General features: G+C 41.0%; 1 protein-coding gene across 5 annotated transcripts in view; it reads right to left on the reverse strand.

Annotated features, from left to right (window-relative positions):
* The window catches only part of CEP192 (centrosomal protein 192), a 159,794-nt gene extending 141,274 nt beyond the window's left edge, over positions 1–18,520 (reverse strand). For 4 of the 5 annotated variants that reach the window (XM_041767448.1, XM_041767440.1, XM_041767443.1 and 1 more), the window contains exons 1-5: positions 18,405–18,520; positions 17,544–17,714; positions 11,070–11,237; positions 10,002–10,127; positions 1,325–1,500 (exon numbers count right to left, since the gene is read on the reverse strand). In XM_041767448.1, coding sequence (XP_041623382.1) covers positions 1,325–1,500; positions 10,002–10,127; positions 11,070–11,237; positions 17,544–17,653 — 580 coding nt within the window. In that variant the 5' untranslated portion in view covers positions 17,654–17,714; positions 18,405–18,520. Of the gene's footprint in view, positions 1–1,324; positions 1,501–10,001; positions 10,128–11,069; positions 11,238–17,543; positions 17,715–18,404 lie in introns of those variants that run through there. The other variant, XM_041767454.1, reaches the window with a different exon arrangement.
* Between the last annotated feature and the right edge of the window lie 1,429 nt (positions 18,521–19,949).

Genomic DNA, 19,949 nt, shown 5'->3' on the forward strand with positions numbered 1-19,949 from the left:
TGATTTGCAAATATTCTCTTCCATCTTTGTGCTGCCTCTTCACTGTTTTTAAGTCTTTTGAGGCACAAGAGTTTAATTTCAATGAAGTCTAATTTACCAATTTTTTCTTTTGTTGTTTTTAAGTGTGAGGAATTAATGCCATTCTCACTATGTTCATACATATTTGACATTTTTCATCAAGAGAAATACAAACACCCATTAAGATTTTTAACAAACAGGGATGCCTGGGTGGCTCAGTGGTTGAGCATCTGCCTTTGGCTCAGGGCGTGATCCTGGAGTCCCAGGATCGAGTCCCACATTGGGCTTCCTGCATGGAGCCTGCTTCTCCCTCTGCCTATGTCTCTGCCTCTCTCATGAATAAATAAATAAAATCTTAAAAAAAAAAAAAAAAGGATTTTTAACAAACATACAAAAGTACCTTCCACTCATCAATCCTATAATATGGGCTTAAGTACTGAACCACAAAGTTTGGAATGACATGGAATCTTCACTACATAAAAATACAATACATAGTTTAAAATACCTAGCTTTAATTTCTCTGACAAAGAGAACATAGAGTACTTAGAAGCAATCAGAAAGTTTTTTTTGTTTTTTTTTTTTTACAATTTACATTTTCCCCTCATTCCTGTAGTTTCTTTCTTTTTTTAGTAGATTTTATGTATTCATGAGAGACACAGAGAAAGAGACAGAGACATAGAGGGAGAAGCAGGTTCCATGCAGGGAGCCTGATGCAGGACTCAATCCCGGGACCCCAAAGTCACGCCCTGAGCCAAAGGCAGATGCTCAACCACTGAGCCATCCAGGAGTCCCTATTTTTATAGTTTCTTTGCCAGATCCAATTTGATAGCAATTGTTCAAATGACTCCAAAGTATTCAACCTGGTTTTCTTATAAACAATTTTTTTTAGAATTTATAATTCATGAACTTCTATAAAATTAAATTTAGGAACAAAAATGACTAGTAGTAAAAAACAAAAAAAAAATAAAATAAAATAAAAAAAAACAAAAAACAAAAAAAAAATGACTAGTAGTAATATAAATTGATTGGTGGGGTGAGGATGTGAAAGATATGTCTTGAACACAATGTGTGCTGTGGCCACCTGACAGCATGGTTTCCAAAGGAAAGGAGCTTTCAGCTTAATCAGTGAAGACAATTAGAAGATTACCCAAGAGACTTTTTCCTGTAAAAATATTAACAGGTAATTGCCAAACTGTAAGTGTTTTCAGTTTACCATATCATAGCTTAAGATAAACACCAAAGATAGACAAATGAGAAAGGAAATTTAAATATATACATTAGGAAGTAATTTCTGCAAGTTCAGTACCTTGCACTTGTTCCAGTGGTGAAATCCTATCATAAGGATCTTGGCTCTGCAAGGGTTTTGCAGTTGTAGCTTGCTCCTCTCCTGTTCTTGTTATATCACTTTGCAAAGAAGACTCTCCAAGAGCAGCATCTGACAAATGCTGACCTTCTATAGGATTTTTTTTCTTAGAGACAGAACTTATCAGAAAATAGAACAAATAAAATATTGATTAGCCAGTTATGTATTTAATCTCTGAAAAAGAAAAAAAATGAATACAGTGAAAAGAAAAATTTCTAGGACCACCCAGAAACTGAAATTGGCTCCACTGCAGGGGCCCTGGGAACTGGACACCATTTTGGATCCAGAGATACACGGTCTACCAAAATCAAATACATCATCACATTGCTATTCTGCCTTTCAAGTGATAAAAAGGTTTTTTTCTTTCCTAACTAAGTATCTCTGAATCTATCACACATGGAGAAAAACTCAGCTTTCTAAAAACAATAGACTTAAAAGGATATGAGCATATTTGCCAAGAAGCGGTTCTCTGAATTACTAAATGCTTTAAAAGTTTTACTTTTAGCACCTGCCACTGGCCTGTCCCCATTTTTGTATCTTTGTTGTTTTATATATGGATGACAATGTTTTTCCTTAAAGGCAATTTTCCTCCCAATCTTCTGCAAAAGCTTTTGGGTCTAATGCAGCTCCAAAGCCTTTGACCAGCAAGAGGAGGAGTATGATAAGCTTTTTAAAGAAAGCCCTCTAGATGTAATAAATTCATCATCTGACACACTGATACCTAGGGCCAGGCTTAAATCTGACTATGATGGATGAAGAGAAGACAGTCCTCCCACATATTCCAAGTGCTAACCCTCTGTGCTGAGGCAACTCCCCACTCTAATTTACCTCCCAGTTTCTCCATCTCTGTATTGGGACTATAATACACAGAAAGCCACCACCAACAGCTCAATCCAAAGGTGCATTCACAGGTGGATAAAGAAAAGTTTCATCCCAAACAGAAGCTGAGTAACACAGAAGGTAGGGATAGGTGGAAAGACTATAAATGGATACAAAGTTGTATGATAGAGAAGAGAGAAAAAGAGGTGGGGGGGGTATGTACAACAAAGAAACTGACAAAATGAAAGGGTAATCTACAGCATGGGAGAAAAGATCTGTAAATCATATCTAATAAAGGGATAATATCCAAAATATATAAAGAACTCCTACAACTCAACAACAACAAAAAAAAAAAAACAAAAAAACAAGCAAACAATATGATTAAAAAATGGGTGGATTTGAAAATATTTTTCCAAAGACATACAGATAACCAACAGGTACAGGAAAAGATCTTCAGCATCACTAATCATCAAGGAAATGGAAATCAGTACCACAATGAGACATCACCTAGTACCTGTTATAATAACTTTTTTAAAATATTTTATTTATTTAACTGAAAGAAGGAACACAAGCAGGCAGAGTGCAGGCAGAGGGAGAATAAGCAGGCTCCCCACTCAGCAGGGAGCACAATGACATGGAGGCTCAATTCTAGGGCCCCAGGGTCATGACCCGAGCAGAAGGCAGATGCTTAACTGACTTGAGCCAACCAGGCACCCTATAGTAACTCTTATTAAAAAACAAGAAATAGAGACACCTGGGTGGCTCAGTGGTTGAGCGTCTGCCTTTGGCTCAGGTCGTGATCCCAGAGTCCTGGGATGGAGTCCCGCATCGGGCTCCCCACAGGGAGCCTGCTTCTCCCTCTGCCTGTGTCTCTGCGTCACTGTCTCTCTCATGAACAAATAAATAAAATCTTTAAAAAACGAAAAAAAGACAAGAAATAACAAGTGTTCGTGAGGATGTGCACTGCTGGGGGAAATGTACACTGGGAATGTGCAGTCACTATGGAAAACAAAGGGAGGTTCTTTAAAAATTAAAAATAAAACTACCACATGATCCAGCAATCCCACTTTAGGGGTATTTATCCAAAGAAAACTAAAATACTAACTCAAAAAGATATATGGTACCCATGTTCACTGCAGCATTATTTTTTTTAAAGATTTATTTATTTATTTATTTATTTATTTATTTATTTATTTACAAATGATAGACATAGAGAGAGAGAGAGAGAGAGGCAGAGACACAGGAGGAGGGAGAAGCAGGCTCCATGCCGGGAGCCCGATGCGGGACTCGATCCCGGGACTCCAGGATCGCCTCCTGGGCCAAAGGCAGGCGCTAAACCGCTGAGCCACCCAGGGATCCCCACACTGCAGCATTATTTACAATAATCAAGACGGAAACAACCTAAGTGTCCACTGATAGATGAATGAAAAAAATGTTGTATATATACATAATGGGGTACTATTCAGCCATAAAAAAAAAAGAAGGAAGTCTTGCCATTTGTAATAACATGGATGAATTTTAAGGGTGTTACAATAAGAGAAAGACAAATACCACATAATCTCATTTATATGTAAAACCTAAAAATAAAAACAAAAAGCTAAGCTTATAGCTACAGAAAATAGATTAATGGTTCCCAGAGGTGGGGGACCAGGGGCAAGAGAAATGGGTAAAGAGAGTCAAAAGGTACAAACTTTCAGATATAACTAAGTCATGTGGATATAATGTATAGCATGGTGACTACAGGTAATAACACTGTATTGCAAATTTGAAAGTTCTTAAGAGAGTAAATCTAAAGAGTTCTCATCACAAGAAAAAAAAATTTCTATAATTATGTAAGGTGACAGATATTAACTGGACTTGTGTCGATCATTTCATAGTATATACAAATATTGAATCATTACACTGTACAACTAAAACTAACAAGGTTATGTATCAATTATATTTCAAATAAATAAAAAGAATCTGAAGGGGAAAAGAAAGATCATAAAAATCCCTATGTGTCATACGAAAAAAAAAAAAAAAGATTATACGGGAAGGCAAGATGGTGACATGAAATAAAAAAACAAGTCATGACATTTAGGATAATTTTATATTTTAAAGGCCCCCTCACTCCAAGAAGAGCATGTGCGCTTTACCCTTGAACAAGATGGGGGTTAGGAACACCGACCTCCTGCATAATTAGAAATCCATGTCTAACTTTTGACTCCCCCAAAACTTAACTACTGAATTCAACTACTGTTAACTAGAAGCCTTACATGTAATATATGCAATTAACCCACACTTTGTATATGTATTATATACAATATTCTTATAATAAAGTTAGAGAAAAGAAAATGTATTAAGAAAATTATAAAGAAAATACATTTATAGTACAACATATTTATTGAAACAGATCTGCATGTAAGTGGACCCATGCAGTTCAAGGGTCAACTGTAGTGTAACCATTAGAACTTTATGATAACTCAGCCAGTTATATTAACCACCTCCCCCTAAATCCACTTCCTCAAAACTATACATATCTATCACTTATTTTCATTAGCCCATCAAAATTCTTCAAACTAAGTCAAATATTAGGTAAAATAACCTTCAAGTAAAAGTGACAAAAGTGGGATGCCTGGGTGGCTCAGCAGTTGAACGTCTGCCTTTGGCTCAGGGCATGATCCCGGAGTCCCTGCAGGGAGCCTGCTTCTCCCTCTGCCTCTCTCTGTGTCTCTCAAGAATGAATAAATAAAATCTTTTAAAAAAGTGACAAAAGTAACTTCTAGGAGTGCATGAAAATGACAGTAAGGACATCTATAAAAGTGAAGCCATCTGGATGAGAGCCACCAATCCTAGCCAAGCTTACCTCAGATTCTAAAATCTGAAAAGCAGATGGGGTATGTAGAAGAAATGAAGGTTGTGGCCCAGAACAAGAACAAAAGGGCCTGGAAGCAGAAAACAAATTTGCTAGGAAGAACTGCAGAAATGTTTCCTGACTACAGTAGAAGAGAAGGCAGAAGGGAGTCCAGAGGGAGAGGCTGAGTTTAAGTCTGTCAGATGCCCATGCTGGGCAATATTCCACTCCTGCTCCCCAACCCATACAAACAAAACAGCAGAGTCAACATGATGCTACACACCCAGGAAGGTTCTTTGCCAGAAAAGGCACAGAACTGGCTGTGCAGAGTGAAACTATGGTGGTGATAGCAGCATTAAACACCTAGCATGAATGGAAGGCTCCTCAGCCTGCTCACCCTAAGACGAAGCCATCCAGGAAAACTGCCCAGCTCACATGAGGACCTAACAGAAATGAAACCCGGATACCTGCGAGCCTGCACTAGCAACCTAAGAGACAGCCATAAATCAAATGACGGAGAAGCAGCAGCTTGGAGGATAAAAATAAAGATGAACAAAGTAAACAATCCCAGAGACAATAATAATTTATAGAACTTCAAAAAATCTCAATTAGAATTCTCAGAAAACATTGAAGTAGCTATTACACCCACAAAAAGGAGCCATTATAAAAAATAAAATTAAAATAATAAAAAAAAGACCAGAAAAAAGAGCTCTCAAAATTATGACTGCCAAATGATTTAATAGAAGGGTAGGGAAAAATAAATTAGGAACTTTATTTAGAACATTGTCTATTTGCACTGAAACAAAACCAAACCAATCATTATGTGGTTTCATTCATACGGGGAATATAAAAAATCATGAAAGGGATTATACGGGAAGGACAAAATGAGTGGGGAAAAATTAGGGTGACAAAACATGAGAGACTCCTAACTCTGGGAAACGAACAAGGGGTGGTGGAAGGGGAGGTAGGAAGGGGGATGGGGTGACGGGCAGTGAGGGGGGCACTTGATGGGATGAGCACTGGGTGTTATATGTTGGCAAATCGAACTTCAATAAAAATATATATATATTTAAAAAAATAAAATAAAAAAGGGAAAAAAAACAATAGAAATAGACCAACCCATGCAATCCAAAACCATAATCTCATAAAGAAAAATAAAAAATTACCACAGTAATAATAATTATCTAGAATGAAAGGACACAAATCTCTAGATTGGGGAAGCCTAACTGGCTCAGTGGTTAAGCTCTGCCTTCGGCTCAGGTCGTGATCCTGGGATCCTGGATCGATCCCACATTGGGCTCCCTCAGAGGAGCCTGCTTCTCCCTCTGCCTGTGTCTCTGCCTCTCTCTCTGGGTCTCTCATGAATAAATAAAATCTTAAAATATATATATCAGGATTGATGCCAATTAGCATTTAGTTGAGGTGGGGCATAACCACCCAGACTCAGAAAGATTCTGAGAATTTCCAGGGAGAAAAAAATTCATTTACAAATGGTCAAGTACCAAAATGACATCAGGCTTCTCACACTATGTAACAATACCTTCAAAATTTTGTGAAGGTTTTTTTATATTTGTGAAAGTTACTTTCATCTTTGAATCCTATCCTCAGCTAAAATATTCACTGATTCCAAAGTTAGAATAAGGGTATTATTAAAACATAAATTCCAGCCTCCCCCAGAAGGAGCCACAGAAGCCATCCTTCACATAGGGACTAAGAACATGCCTCTGCAGGCTGTGCACCCACCATGACAGCAGCCACAGGAAGTGCTGGCTCTCAGACTAACAACCCCAATCTTCAGACTACTCAATGCAGGCAAGGAATAGCCCCAAAGCACTTGCCTCTACCCAATGAAAGTCTAGAGTGAGGCCACCAGTACAGAGCATCTAGGCCACCCTACCAGGTCTCTTATCTTCCATTAACAGCAAGAGACAAGACCACGTCCCAGATCTCCTAGTCCGCATCAAAGAGTGAAGAGGTTACTTCCAATATTCTCCTCCTGTCTCCCCCATGTCTCCTGTCTCATTGCCAACATCAGTTTGGTGGGACCAACTTCATGATGCCCTTCACCAAGCCCAGGACTCCTTACTGCTGACATTTGAAGTCCCTTTCACTTCATCTCTCCAGGAAAAATGAGGATGTCCTAAGAGGACAATGACCCCCTTAAACACTGGCAAATGGAGACTGTCCATCTCTCCCACAGCCTTGGAATCACTGGGCATGGAGATGGAATATGGGTCTCCATCAGCATGTCCCCTTAGTACATATCACCCCAGATCACCTTTACTAAAGCCCCCTAGCTTGGGAGTCACCTATGACCCCCTTATGTCATCTGCCTTAATACCTCAACTCTGTAATCCTTTGATGCAACCCAAGCCCCCAATCCACTCCTACAACCACATCTCACACTCCCTTGCCCTTCTGCTATCCTTGCCTCTTCCTTAACCTAAACCTCATGGCCGATCTTCACACACCCTCAACTTCCTCATCCCTCACTGCTTTCATCAAACCACAAGCCTAGTTAAAGCCAGCTCTCTCCTCGTACCTTGCCAGCGACCCCTACAGCTGAATGGGGTTGGAGAAAACATCACAATCACACTAGACCCATGACACGACCCTCAAGTGGGACTGACTCCTCATGCTGACATGCCACTATTTCCCTCTCCGCTCACTCTTCTACAGGTCCATGACCATCTACACCTCCCTTCTCCTCTACCCTGAGTGGATGTCATGGCTCCTACTGCACTGAGACCCTGAACCCTGAAAAGGCAACTTTCCCAGCTTCTTAGCACAACATGCACCCACACATTCTGCCTTCCCACCTGCTAACACAGAGAAATTATCCACAGTCCTCCCTCTATAGTCATTTCCTTCCACAGCACATTGGATCCCCGCTTCTCCTATTTTTGTAAAGGTGTTGCTCCACCAATTCCCTTCTTTTACATAATCAGATTTTCCTTTTCCAGATCATTCCTATGACCATGTAAACATGCAGTAACTTCTCCCACCACAAAGACCCATTTGGCAGCAAACTCACCATCTCGAATACTCACCCCCATTCGCTCCTAAACTCACTCTCCTACGCTACTATGCCTCTTCCTCCTTCCACCAAAACCGCTTGTCAGGATTACCAACAACCTAACCTACACTAACTCCAATTGTCACATCCTAGACCTCATTTTATTGAGCACATTGGATCCTGTCTCTTCTTTTACATAAGTTTTTTCTGTGGCTTCTGAGACAGTTTTCTTCCTGGCTCCAGCTGCTAATCCTCAATCTCTATATCCATCCCTCCTCTCCCAACTAAACATGGAAGTGCCCCAACATGGCAACCTGGTGCTCCTCTCCACCTACCCCACCCCTTTGATAATCTAGCCTCCTAAGTGGTCTTTCTGCTAACAGGTTTACCTCCGATCAATCTATTTACTCTACTGTAGCCAGAGTGAACCTTTGAAGACATAACCCTCTAATGGTTTCCACCTTTCAAAATCCTTGCTCACTCCATGGCAGCCTCCTTTCTGCTATTTGAACACAGGTATGCTCCTACCTTAGTGCAGCCTCCACCTAAAATCCTCTTCATCCTAACGTCTACATGGCTGTCTCCTTCAAGTCTTTTTAACATTTTATTTGTTTGAGAGAGAGGGAGAGAGTGAGTATACAAAAGCAGGGGGAGCAGCAGAGGGAGAGGGAGAAGCAGTCCCAATGTGGAGCAGGGAGCCCATGCAGGACTCAGTCCCAGGACCAATCATGACCAAGCCAAAGGCAGAGGCTTAACTGACTAAGCCACCCAGGTGCCGTAGGCCTCCTTCAAGTCTTTGCTCATATTTTACACCTCCTCAATGAGGCCCATACTGACCACTCCCTTCAGCTCACTGAATTATCCTCCTTATCACGTTCTTTTCTAGCACTTTTCCCTTCAAGTATACTATAAAACGGATACATTTTTAATGTCTTTTTGTTTAACATCTGTTCCAGTATTTCTCAAGTACTTAGAGAAGTACCAGCACACAGTAGGTATTCGGTCAAAAATACACATGGAATCAATGAGTTTTCAAAGAGTTAACATCTTTAATATACAGAAAGCATCCAAATGTTACCAAGAAGCAAATTCACAACAAAACTGTAAGTAATGAATAAACATTAAAGTATGTTCAATTCCATAAACACTCCATTATGAATTCAAACAAAGAAAACTTTAGAATGCCTAAAATACCACCAGCAAGAGATAACTACCATTTATTTACATTTTGGTGTACAGCCTTCCAGATTTTCTTCTATGCATTTATGCATGTGTACCAATTTTTTTACTTCTAAAAGCAAGGAATAAAAATACCACCAAATGCTAGGGAGGGCTCCAAGAAGTAGGCATGCTCATGTACATCTTTTAGTGGGAGCATAAAGTTCATGGGATCATGAACCCATTTCAGGCCTGGCACTGAGCAGGGCATCTGTTTCTTGTCCCTCTGCCCCTCTCCTGGCTCCTGTTTTCACTCTAATAAAATAAAATCTTAAAAAAAAAAGAAAGAAAGCAGACTGGGACTATAGATAATCAATGACTATTCTCTCATTTTTTTAAGATCTTATATTTAAGTAATCTCTACACCCAACATGGGCCTCAAAACCCTGAGATCAAGAGTTGCAAGCTCTATGGACTAAGCCAGTCAGGTGCCTGAAGACTATTTTCTAGTTAATAAGATTACAGATTTATTGTCTTCCTGATAGGTCTCTGTATTTTCTGCTTTTTAAAATGAGCTTCTAAAAAAATAAAAATAAAAATAAAATGAGCTTCTATTACTTTTGGAATGAGAAAAATATTCTGAAAAGCTAAAAAAGGTTTTTGATCAAGATCATAAAAAGAAAACTCTTCAAGATTCTTATATTTAGAATTATTCAGAGACACAGTCACACTTTCATTTCCCATAAGATTAAGACCTACTTTTAACATGGTAAAAAAACAAGATATGAACTTACTCATCATCCTGAAAGCTAAGGTGTAACTTCTCTCTTGGTTCAGCTTCACTCTGGCTACTGGGAGAGGACTCAGATGGAACAGAAAACCTCCCTTCTACTAAATAAGAAGCCTCTGTATCAGGATACCTACACACAAAAAAATTTGTTAATGATTAAATAATACATATTTAAAATTCACCATGACATTAGGGCCACATGACTATAAAACCAACTACTAGTGGATAAAAACACAGGGCCCTCGGTGTTCAAAACCATCATCTCATGTGCAAAGCACTGAAAAATCTATGTATCAGGAATGAAATGTATTAAACAAAAGTCACAGAAACCTCAAAGCTAAAAGTTTTTAGAGTTAACTCCTTCATTCCAAAGATAAAGACAATGCTTCTTACCAAATGTTTAGGTTGAAAGGAAGACAGAAAAGTAGTTAGATTATTTAAGTATGAGCAAACTTTACACATCATACAAGATGGATGAACTGTGCACATCATATATGGAGATGCAACTCAAATTACTAGCCACCAATAAGACTGAACTAATACAAAATCCAAACACTATGAACAGAGAAAACAATTAGCAGACCAAAAGGTCACTGGTACTCAGTTCCAAATCCACCCACCCACTACAGATTAAAGCAATGGAATAGAGAAACATGAAATCTTTTACAATAACTATATACATGAATACATATGATATACATGTATATAGAGAGATCATATATATACAATATACATAAAGCAAAAGCTCAAGCTTGGCGGACAAATTTTTTTAAATTCACTTATTTGAGAGAAAGAGAGAGAGAGAGAATATACACACATGTACCAGTGCAAGCAAGCAGGGGTGAAGGGGAGAAGGAGAGAATCCCCAAGATGACTCCCCACTGAGTGTGGAGCCCAACACGGGGCTCAATCCCAGGATCCTGAGATCATGACCTGAGCTGAAACCAAAAGTTGGACACTTAACCAATCGAGCCACCCAGGCACCCCCTTGCCTGAGAAATTTTTACAGAAGTATCAATGTTACAGGCTTTCTAGATTTTACCAAAAAGCCATCTGTCCAAGCAATTCTTACCTGTTGTCAGTGCCGGATCTATTCCTAGCAAGTGTTGAAACGGCAACAGGCAAGCCAAGATTTGAAGAAAGAGTGACATTTTCCAAAATCTCACTATTACCAAGTAATGAGTTGGTTAAAAAGCTTGGAATCGACTCTTCGGCTATTCCTCGAAAATTTTCCATCTCACTGAAATAGTAAGTTTTTTAAAAAAAATCAAATATTACTACAAAACCTTTTCAAATGATTAAAAGTTTCATAAATCTTAGAAAGCTAATAAATCTTAGGGGAAAATCATTTTTTTTTTGGAACAGCACAAAGGGGATAAAATCAGCAAGCCTTGAGAGGTAAAGTAATTTCCAGAATACTTTGCTACTTCATAGCTGAGACTATAAATGCCAAACTATCTTTTTATAATTATATAAATAATAAATAATAATTTTTATAATTATATAAATAAACATAACAAAATACAACACAGCTTAATTTGCTTCTGGTTTGCTATAGTAAAGAATATCAATTGCCACACTTATGTAGTAAAGAAACAAAGAAGACCCAACACTGAAGAACATACAGATGATTTCAGGATGAACTTAAAAGTCTACCTAGAATGAGGTACTCATTCTAACATAGAATAGAAAAAAAAGTGAACCAGCAAAATCTAGCTCCTGATTTCAGATATTGTTAAGGATGAGTAAATATTAGTTTAAAAAGAAGTCCACTGAAGGAAAAATGTAAGTTAAATAAAGTATAGCTGGCCCACAGACCAGGCAAAAATGGTCAGCCTGGTATACAAAGGACTAACTCTAGAAAACACCGGCACTGAATCTGTATTATTGAGAGATTCCCCCAGCCTACATTGGTTCTACTTAACCCTGATCACAGTACTTAGGATATGTAATCTCTGAAATGTTTCAGAGTGTTTATCACGTAAGGGCTATATGGAACTCAGTAAAAAATTTAATCACAAAAGGCTCAATAAATGGGTATTGGCCTTGCTCATTCAAAAATGAGTAGAACTGGGCAGCCCTGGTGGCCCAGCAGTTTAGCGCTGCCTTCAGCCCAGGGTGTGATCCGGGAGACCCGGGATCAAGTCCCATGTCAGGCTCCCTGCATGGAGCCTGCTTCTCCCTCTGCCTGTGTCTCTGCCTCTCTCTCTGTGTCTGTCATGAATAAATAAAATCTTAAAAAAAAAAAAAAAAAAAAAAGAGAGAGAGAGAACTTTTATAGGCCAAGTATGACATGAGAGGTCTTTTAACAATGACAAATAAACATGAGCAAAGGTAGAAGAGAATTATGATTTATTGCATACCCACTACCTTAACTCATTTATCCCATTTTATGAAGGAAGAAACAAACAGACTAAATTAGCTAAATTTACTCAATATTGCACAATTAGTAAAATTCAAACCCAGGTCTGATTCCAAAATCCGCTCTAAGCACTAAGTGGGTGGTGGCAATAGCCAAGTGCTCCAACGTGTTCTGGCAGTATGGCTGGATGTACAAAATAACACGGTGAATGACACCATGGAGTCTGATTCTAAAGACCTTAAAAGGTATATTAGGAAGTACGGACTGTATTCTACAACCCAGGGAAGGACTGACCCTAGCAGAGAAAGGGAGAGGGACTAACACCTGGAAGGATATTCAAAGAGCTACCACAACTGGTGAGATAGAGGACAATGATGGACTAGGCTGGGGCCAATGACAGATGCTCCCAAGTATAGGTTTTAGAGGAACTGGGCTAACTTAATTACTCTATAAAGTAGAAAATGTTGTAAGACAACAGAGAGAGCTATAAATCTTATTTGACTCTGAAATATCCATGCTCCCCTTGGAAGCTCCCCCCTCCACCTCCCATTGATCCCACCCCTGTCACCAATGCAGCGACATCCATTCCAGCAACTGGCCCTCCTCCTAACTACTGTCAAATCTCTGTGCAGCCACTTCCACCAGCATGCGGTAGTTCCTCATCTTTTAAAAAGCCTTCCCCTCTCTCATTCCCTGTTCCTCACTCTCTCTACACTCCCTTTACCAAAAGGGATACAAAAAGGAATCACTATAGGCATCTAAGTCCACTCCTGTCATCTCCTGGGCCCACTCCAAGCTGGCTCTTGTCCCACCACCCCATCCAAATGCTTGTCACCATCACCACTGAGCTCCCTATTGCCAAACCCCATAATCCCACAGTCAATTTTCAGTCCCGTTTTCTTTGACCTAACCATATGGAATTTTTTAAAGATTTTATTCATTTATTCATGAGACAGAGAGACACAGAGAGAGAGAGAGAGACAGAGAGAGCACATGCCCATATGGAATTTGTACTCCTTCCTCAAAGAGCTACTTTCTTCACTGTTTTCCAAGACACAACTGTCTGGGTTCTCCAACCTCCCCAGCTGCTTCTTTTCCTTCTCCTTGACTGGTTCCTCATCTCCTAGACCTCCACACAGTGAGGGTTTCAGGGCATGCTCCTGGATCCCTTCGACGGACTCTCCCTCTCTGGGTGATTGCCCTCAGCTTCAGTTTTAAATACAACATGAAACTTCTATCTCCAGTCTGGGCCTCTCCCCTGAATCTCAGATATGCAACTACCTTCTAGACATTTTCACTTAGATATCTAATAGACTCCTACACCTGAATTTTGATGTGATCTCATTCCAACCCCTTCAAGAAAGCCTGCTTGATTTTCAGAGTTCTCCACAGAGAAAATGACAATTCCATTCTCTAGTTGCTAAAACCAAAAACCATAGATTACTAACTACCACCCTTCCCCCAAACACACACTAAAAGCAATCCCTAAGCAAACCCTGATGTCTGTACCTGATGATATAACCAGAACCTGTACTTTCTCACTACTTCCACTGCTACCGCCTTGGTCAAGCCACCACCACCTCCTGCCTGGATACTCACTATAAGAGACTTACAACTATCTCCACACCTCCACTCTTCCTCCCTTAGTCTATTCTGCACACACTAAAATTATCCCTGTTAAATAAGTCAACTATTGTCACCCCTTAGCTCAAAACCCTCCACGGGTTTCCCACCTCGTTCAGACTAAAAGTCAATGCTTCCAATAGCCAACAAGGGGCTGAATAATCCAATCTCATCTCCTACTGCCCTTGTCCCTTGCTTGCTCCATCCTCTCCATCCTCACCAACCTGCTATCCCCACAACATGCCAGAGCACCGGCCTGAAGGGACTGTGCCCTGGCTCTAACCTCTGCCCAGCGCACTGATGCCCCAGATAGCCTCACACCTTGCCCCTTCACTTTTTTCAGGTCTTGATAAAAGTCCACTTACCTGTCTGGTCTCCCTCACCAACCTCCTCATCGACTCCTACTTCCTTACCCTGTTTTCTTTTTTCTGTGGTGCTGACCACCATCCAGTATGCTATATAATTCAACTGTTTAACTGTTTTTTTCTCCATATTAGAATGTAAGCTTCATGAGGGCAAGGACTTGGCCTATTTTACCACTGAATTTCTACCTAAGCAGGGACTTGTCCAGAGTAGATTCTCAATAAATTTCCTGAATGTCTCCAAACTATGTATAATACACAGCAAATTTAGCACCAACTATCATATAAGCACCCTTCTCTCAGATCATATCCCAGCATTTTCTTTTTAATATTTCTATTTCATTTTCTGGATTTCTATAAATATGTTCAAAACCATCCCATATTAAGATGGAGGAAGTAGGAAACCTGTTCCCATCCTTCAGTTATACTTCCTGCCACCACTTTCTCACCTCCCCTTCACAGCCAAGTGTCTTAGAAGAATCCAAACTAGGACTTCTATATCTTACTTGATATCTTTTTCCTCTATGTGTTCCTTACATAGTAGGGATACCCAGGATTCTGATCTCAGACCTTCTGTCACGTACCATACATCTTACACTCTTTTAAGTAGGGATCTCAAACTCAAATGCTTTCAGGCACAAAGACTGTCAGACAACAGGACTGTTAAATGGAAAGCAACTGGAAGTTACAGACCCCACCTGAACACATTTCAATTCGGTAAGAAACACCAAATCAAACAGATCTACTAGTAGAGCCTGGTCCAGAGGGCAAAACAGGTCTATATTCCAAACACATCCTTGAGGCTATGACTCACCACATACTGGTGTCTCTGTTCCTGTAACATCCAAGCCTCATCCCTACCGTGGGGCCTAGAGTACTTTGTTAGATCTCAGCACCAGCTAGCTCCTTCCTAACATTCACCTTAATTTAAATGTTACCTTTTAAAACAGGTGATTCTTTATCATTAATCAAATATAGTCCCACAATTGTTTTAATTTCTTCCAGCAAATCACTATTTTTGTATTTTTCTTCCCCCACTGAAAAGATTGCTCCCTGAGAGCACAAGCCTTGCCTATCTGTCCATCACTCTTACCTAACACTTGTAATGCCTAGCACATATTTATGAAATATTTATGAATGACTGACAGCATCTTCAACATCTTTGACTTTATGACATTGGTTTATTTCTCTCTTTTTTAAGTAGGCTCCATACGGGGTGTGGAGGGGCTTGAACTCATGACCCTGAGATCAGTATTTGAGCTGAGATCAAGAGTCAGACACTTAACTAAATGAGTCACCAGGTGCCCCAACATCTTTTGACTTTAGAATAGCCATACCCTGGAGACATTTCAAACTTGTTCACCCATATATTCCCAGTAGCTGATACAGAACTGGGAATATGAATTGAACAAAAAAAAGGAGTTGAAAGAAATAATCTATACTCCCTAGCTATCTAGCTGACCTATGGTGTCTACACTATTGTCAAGTAATGCACTAAGCATTTTATATACATTTCTCTAATCCCTCCATCAAATCTGCAAGGTAGCTATTATCTTCACTATTGAAGAAACTGAGGCCAAGAGAGGGAATTAGGAGAAAATTTCCAGGCCACACAGCACATGTGGACGCAGAGAATTTATGGCCAGGCAAGTCTGCCCCAGAGTAGTCTTTCCTCTGCACCAATGCCATCTTCCTCATTTTCAAATCCACTTCAGCTCAGACCTCTGAGCTCTGGACGATTTCCAAATGGCTCTCTGACATCTACCCTACCCCAACACACTCTCAAGTGATGCAAAGCTAGCAAATATAAAACCAAACTCATTAGCTTTTCTCTACCGGCTCTTTAGTTTGACCTATGTTATCCCTATTCTCTTGTTACGCAAGCCAGGCACTTAGGACTATTTCTCTTGTTCTCTCCATTAGTTATCTTTTTTTTTTTTTTTTTTTTTTTTTAAGATTTTACTTCTTTATTAGAGAGAAAAAGAGAGAGCACAAGCAGGGTGAGGGGCAGAGGGTGAAGATGCAGGCTCTCCGCTGAGCAGGGAGCCCAATGTGGGGCTCGATCCCAGGACTTCAGGATCATGACCCAAGCCAAAGACAGACATTTAACCAACTAAGCCATCCAGTTGTATTACTAGTTATCAAATTCTAGTTATCAAATTCTATCAAATTCTAATGCCTCTAACTAATGTCTAATGCCAAAGACAGACATTTAACCAACTAAGCCATCCAGTTGTTATCAAATTCTAGTTATCAAATTCTATCAAATTCTAATGCCTCTAACTCCAAATAGATCTCTGGAGCTGAGATCCACTTCTATATTGCCAATGCCTACCACCTATCACTTTTTAATCTCAACTACTACACAAGTCTTCCAACTAGCCTTCCCACATCCAATCCGGTAATTATTTATTCATTTACAGACACGTAAACCACATTAAATTATGCATCAAATTTTCAAGGATTTCTTCCTGTTTAGAGTGAAATCCTAGAAAATTCAGATAGTAAGCAAATATTCACACAACAATCTTTACCAAACACAAACCATGAAACACATTCTACTTATCACTGAAAATGCAAATATAAAGCAGCGCCCTTCAGGGAGCAGATGACCCTTATCAATTACAATCCCTGTTAATTATGACAGTATTAAGAGCTGAAATGGAGCTTGGCCATAGGTGCAGTAGCAATACAAGCCAGTGGAAGATGTCACCCAACACCTAGTCTCTCATTTCCAATGAGGATTACACTTGTTTAAACCATCCATGTAAAAAGATAAATATAAATAAATAAACCATCCATGGACATACCACATTCCTAAAGTTCTCCTAGAAGGAAAAATTCCCTAAATTCCCTTTATATTGCAATTCCCACCCCTCCTCCTAAAGTGAAAAGAATACAACATGATCTTTTACTATATCTGAACTCAAGAGCCATGTCCAGGATTTCTCTTGCTATTTCCTTAAAGCATTAACCTCAAAATTTTACACTTGAACTTACTAGTATTTAACTGCTTTAGTTACATTCCTGGATGTATAAAATATCATTTACCTTAGTCATTAATTGTCTACACATATAATTAACCACATTCAAAAGCACAGGCTGTTAAGCTCCCCTAACATTCATCATTAACTCTCAGCGTGCTACGAAATAATCTATAATTAGATAGGCATTTCACATATTACTTTTCAAAGCTTACCGTAAACTTTGATCACAAAACGGAAATTCGGTGAAAAGACTGATTTTGGAGCAGTAAAAACTCCAGTCGAATGACCTCAAAATGGTAACAGCAAATGGAAATACTTTCATAAAAACAGCTGTCCTCCAAACGACTGCCTCGAAAGGGACCTCATGTTTTATTAAACAGAGTCTGTAATGAAGAGAAATCAAAAGTACAAGTGACATTAAACAATGTCTTCTCTTAGGTTTTGTTTGTCCATAAAGAAATCAGATGCAAGGAAGGCAAGGAAGGTACGGGGGTAAATGGGAAGGGCCGAGCAGCAACCAAAACGAGAAGCGAAGCACCGGGTGCCTCGGGCGGAGCCTCTACGTTTAGTTGACGATGCTCCTTCGCGGGTCAGCTTGGGGCCAAACGGAGAAACAGAACCCTGTGCCGACGCACACGGAGCCAACGCCGCCGGTCCAGAGCGCTTTGCAGAGAGGAACCTCCACACCGAAGCGCATCCTTGGAAGCCGGGCGGGGGCAGAATACGAGGACGTGACCCCCAAACTCCAAGTCCATCGCTGTAAAAGCCAATCTCTCAGAGGCGCGGGGTTGCACTCACCGCGCGGAGTGCGGCGCGGCAGCCCGGCTGGTACCAAGGAGCGGACGGAGCGGACGGAGCCGGCCGGCCCCCCCGGCCCCTCACCCCCACTCCCACCCCACCCCTCGGCCTCCGGCCCCCGCCCCCAGCCCGCGCCCGGCCCCAGCCCCGGCCCCGGCCCCGGCCCCCGCCCAACAGCCACTGCCCAAGCGGCCCGCCAGCCGGAATGCGTGCGGAAAGCGAGTCCGCATGACCCCGGCCGAACCGCACTCCGGACACAGGAAACCCCTCCTCACCAGGCCCGCCACTCGAGCAGCGGGAGCCCAGAGTTGAACGCAAATGCCCGGAGGCAGGCGGCGGCCTGGTAGCGCAGCAAACGCGCGTGCGCAAATCCTCCGCTGCACCCGCGGCTACCTAGACTGGCCGCACCGCGCGCCCCGGGTTTTACGTCCGTTCGCGGCACGAGCAACGGGGCGGGGTCTCAGAGCTGGCCTCGGATTGGACGGCGCCAAGGGGCGGGGCGGAAAGGAGGCCGATGACTGGGCGAGAACGGTCAGTCCCCGAATTTGAAGCGCGGAAGCCGCACCCTGCAGGTGGAGCTCAGTGAGGTAGCTTCCCGCTGCAGCCGAACCGAGGGCAGCGCGGTGAGAGCCTTTGCCGACTTGGAAAAAAAACACAAAACGCCTACCGTTTCGGCCTACAACCCCAAAATGTCGTCGGTCACCTCATACAATATTTCCAGCCACCAGGTCACCAGACGCTACACTGACTTTAGTACTGTTTGTCAATCCGTCTTCAGACGTTTTGCTGCTCAGCAGACGCTGAAATGTGTCCTCGTTCGCCTTGTTACACACTGCAATAAAGCTTCAACGAGGACATCATGTCTCGAGATCCGAGCTTCGGGATAGTTCACTCCACCTAACCGCCTCTGTGCCGGAGTAAGGTTGACTTGGGGTGGAAAGAGCTGAGGAGACCTAATTCATCCGTAATCACGTTCTTCTGTTCTCAAGGCCACCAATACCACCACTGACATCTGCTTAGAACGACTTTACGACTTTACTGAAACCATTGGGATACTTCAACTCTGCCTCTCACCTTCATATCAAAATCTCTTCCACAAAGCTAACTAACTTCATTCATGCAAGTTCTTGCTTTAAGACCCATCAGCAAACCTGGGAGTAGAGTTTAACAGCTGCTCCTAATTTAGCCTGTTGGGGAAGGACATCTGTTTATCCCATCTCTTTTCTGCATCCTCTAAACCACTGCTCAACCTGGACACCTTCTCTACTGATTCCTGCCATTAGAAATGCTGCATCTTTCCCCTCAAAACCTAAACCAACTCACCCTTCCTTGTTTCTCCTTCCCTTAACTACCTCCACCTTCACACCTTATTGTCATTCATCCGATGGTATCTGCTTTGGTCCTGCGTACTATTTTTTTTTTCCTGGTACTATTCTAACACTTTATGTGGACTAGTCTCCTGTCAAATTCAGTTGATGTCTCTACAATTCTCGTGGCATTTTTTTCTTGAAACCTTCCAACCGTGGCAATTGCAAACTGTAAATATCCCTATTCTACCTTTGTCTACACTCAATGAACAAACATAAGTGGAGAAAATCTCAAGATTTTCTGAATCCTGAAAAATAAACCTATTAGCTTTAGAACTGAAAGGATGCTATTTGAGTGTAATGAGCAATCCTGTTTCACAAAGTATCTTAACTCTATCTACACCATGATCATACATTGAAGGTGAACTACTGGAATTTATCTATTCAGTCACCCTGTATCCTTTTACCCAAGTCAATAAAATGTCCTTCCTCCATAAAAACCAAGTGACCAGA

This window comes from Vulpes lagopus, chromosome 1 (genome assembly GCF_018345385.1).
Source record: "Vulpes lagopus strain Blue_001 chromosome 1, ASM1834538v1, whole genome shotgun sequence".
NCBI classification, from domain to species: Eukaryota; Metazoa; Chordata; class Mammalia; order Carnivora; family Canidae; genus Vulpes; species Vulpes lagopus.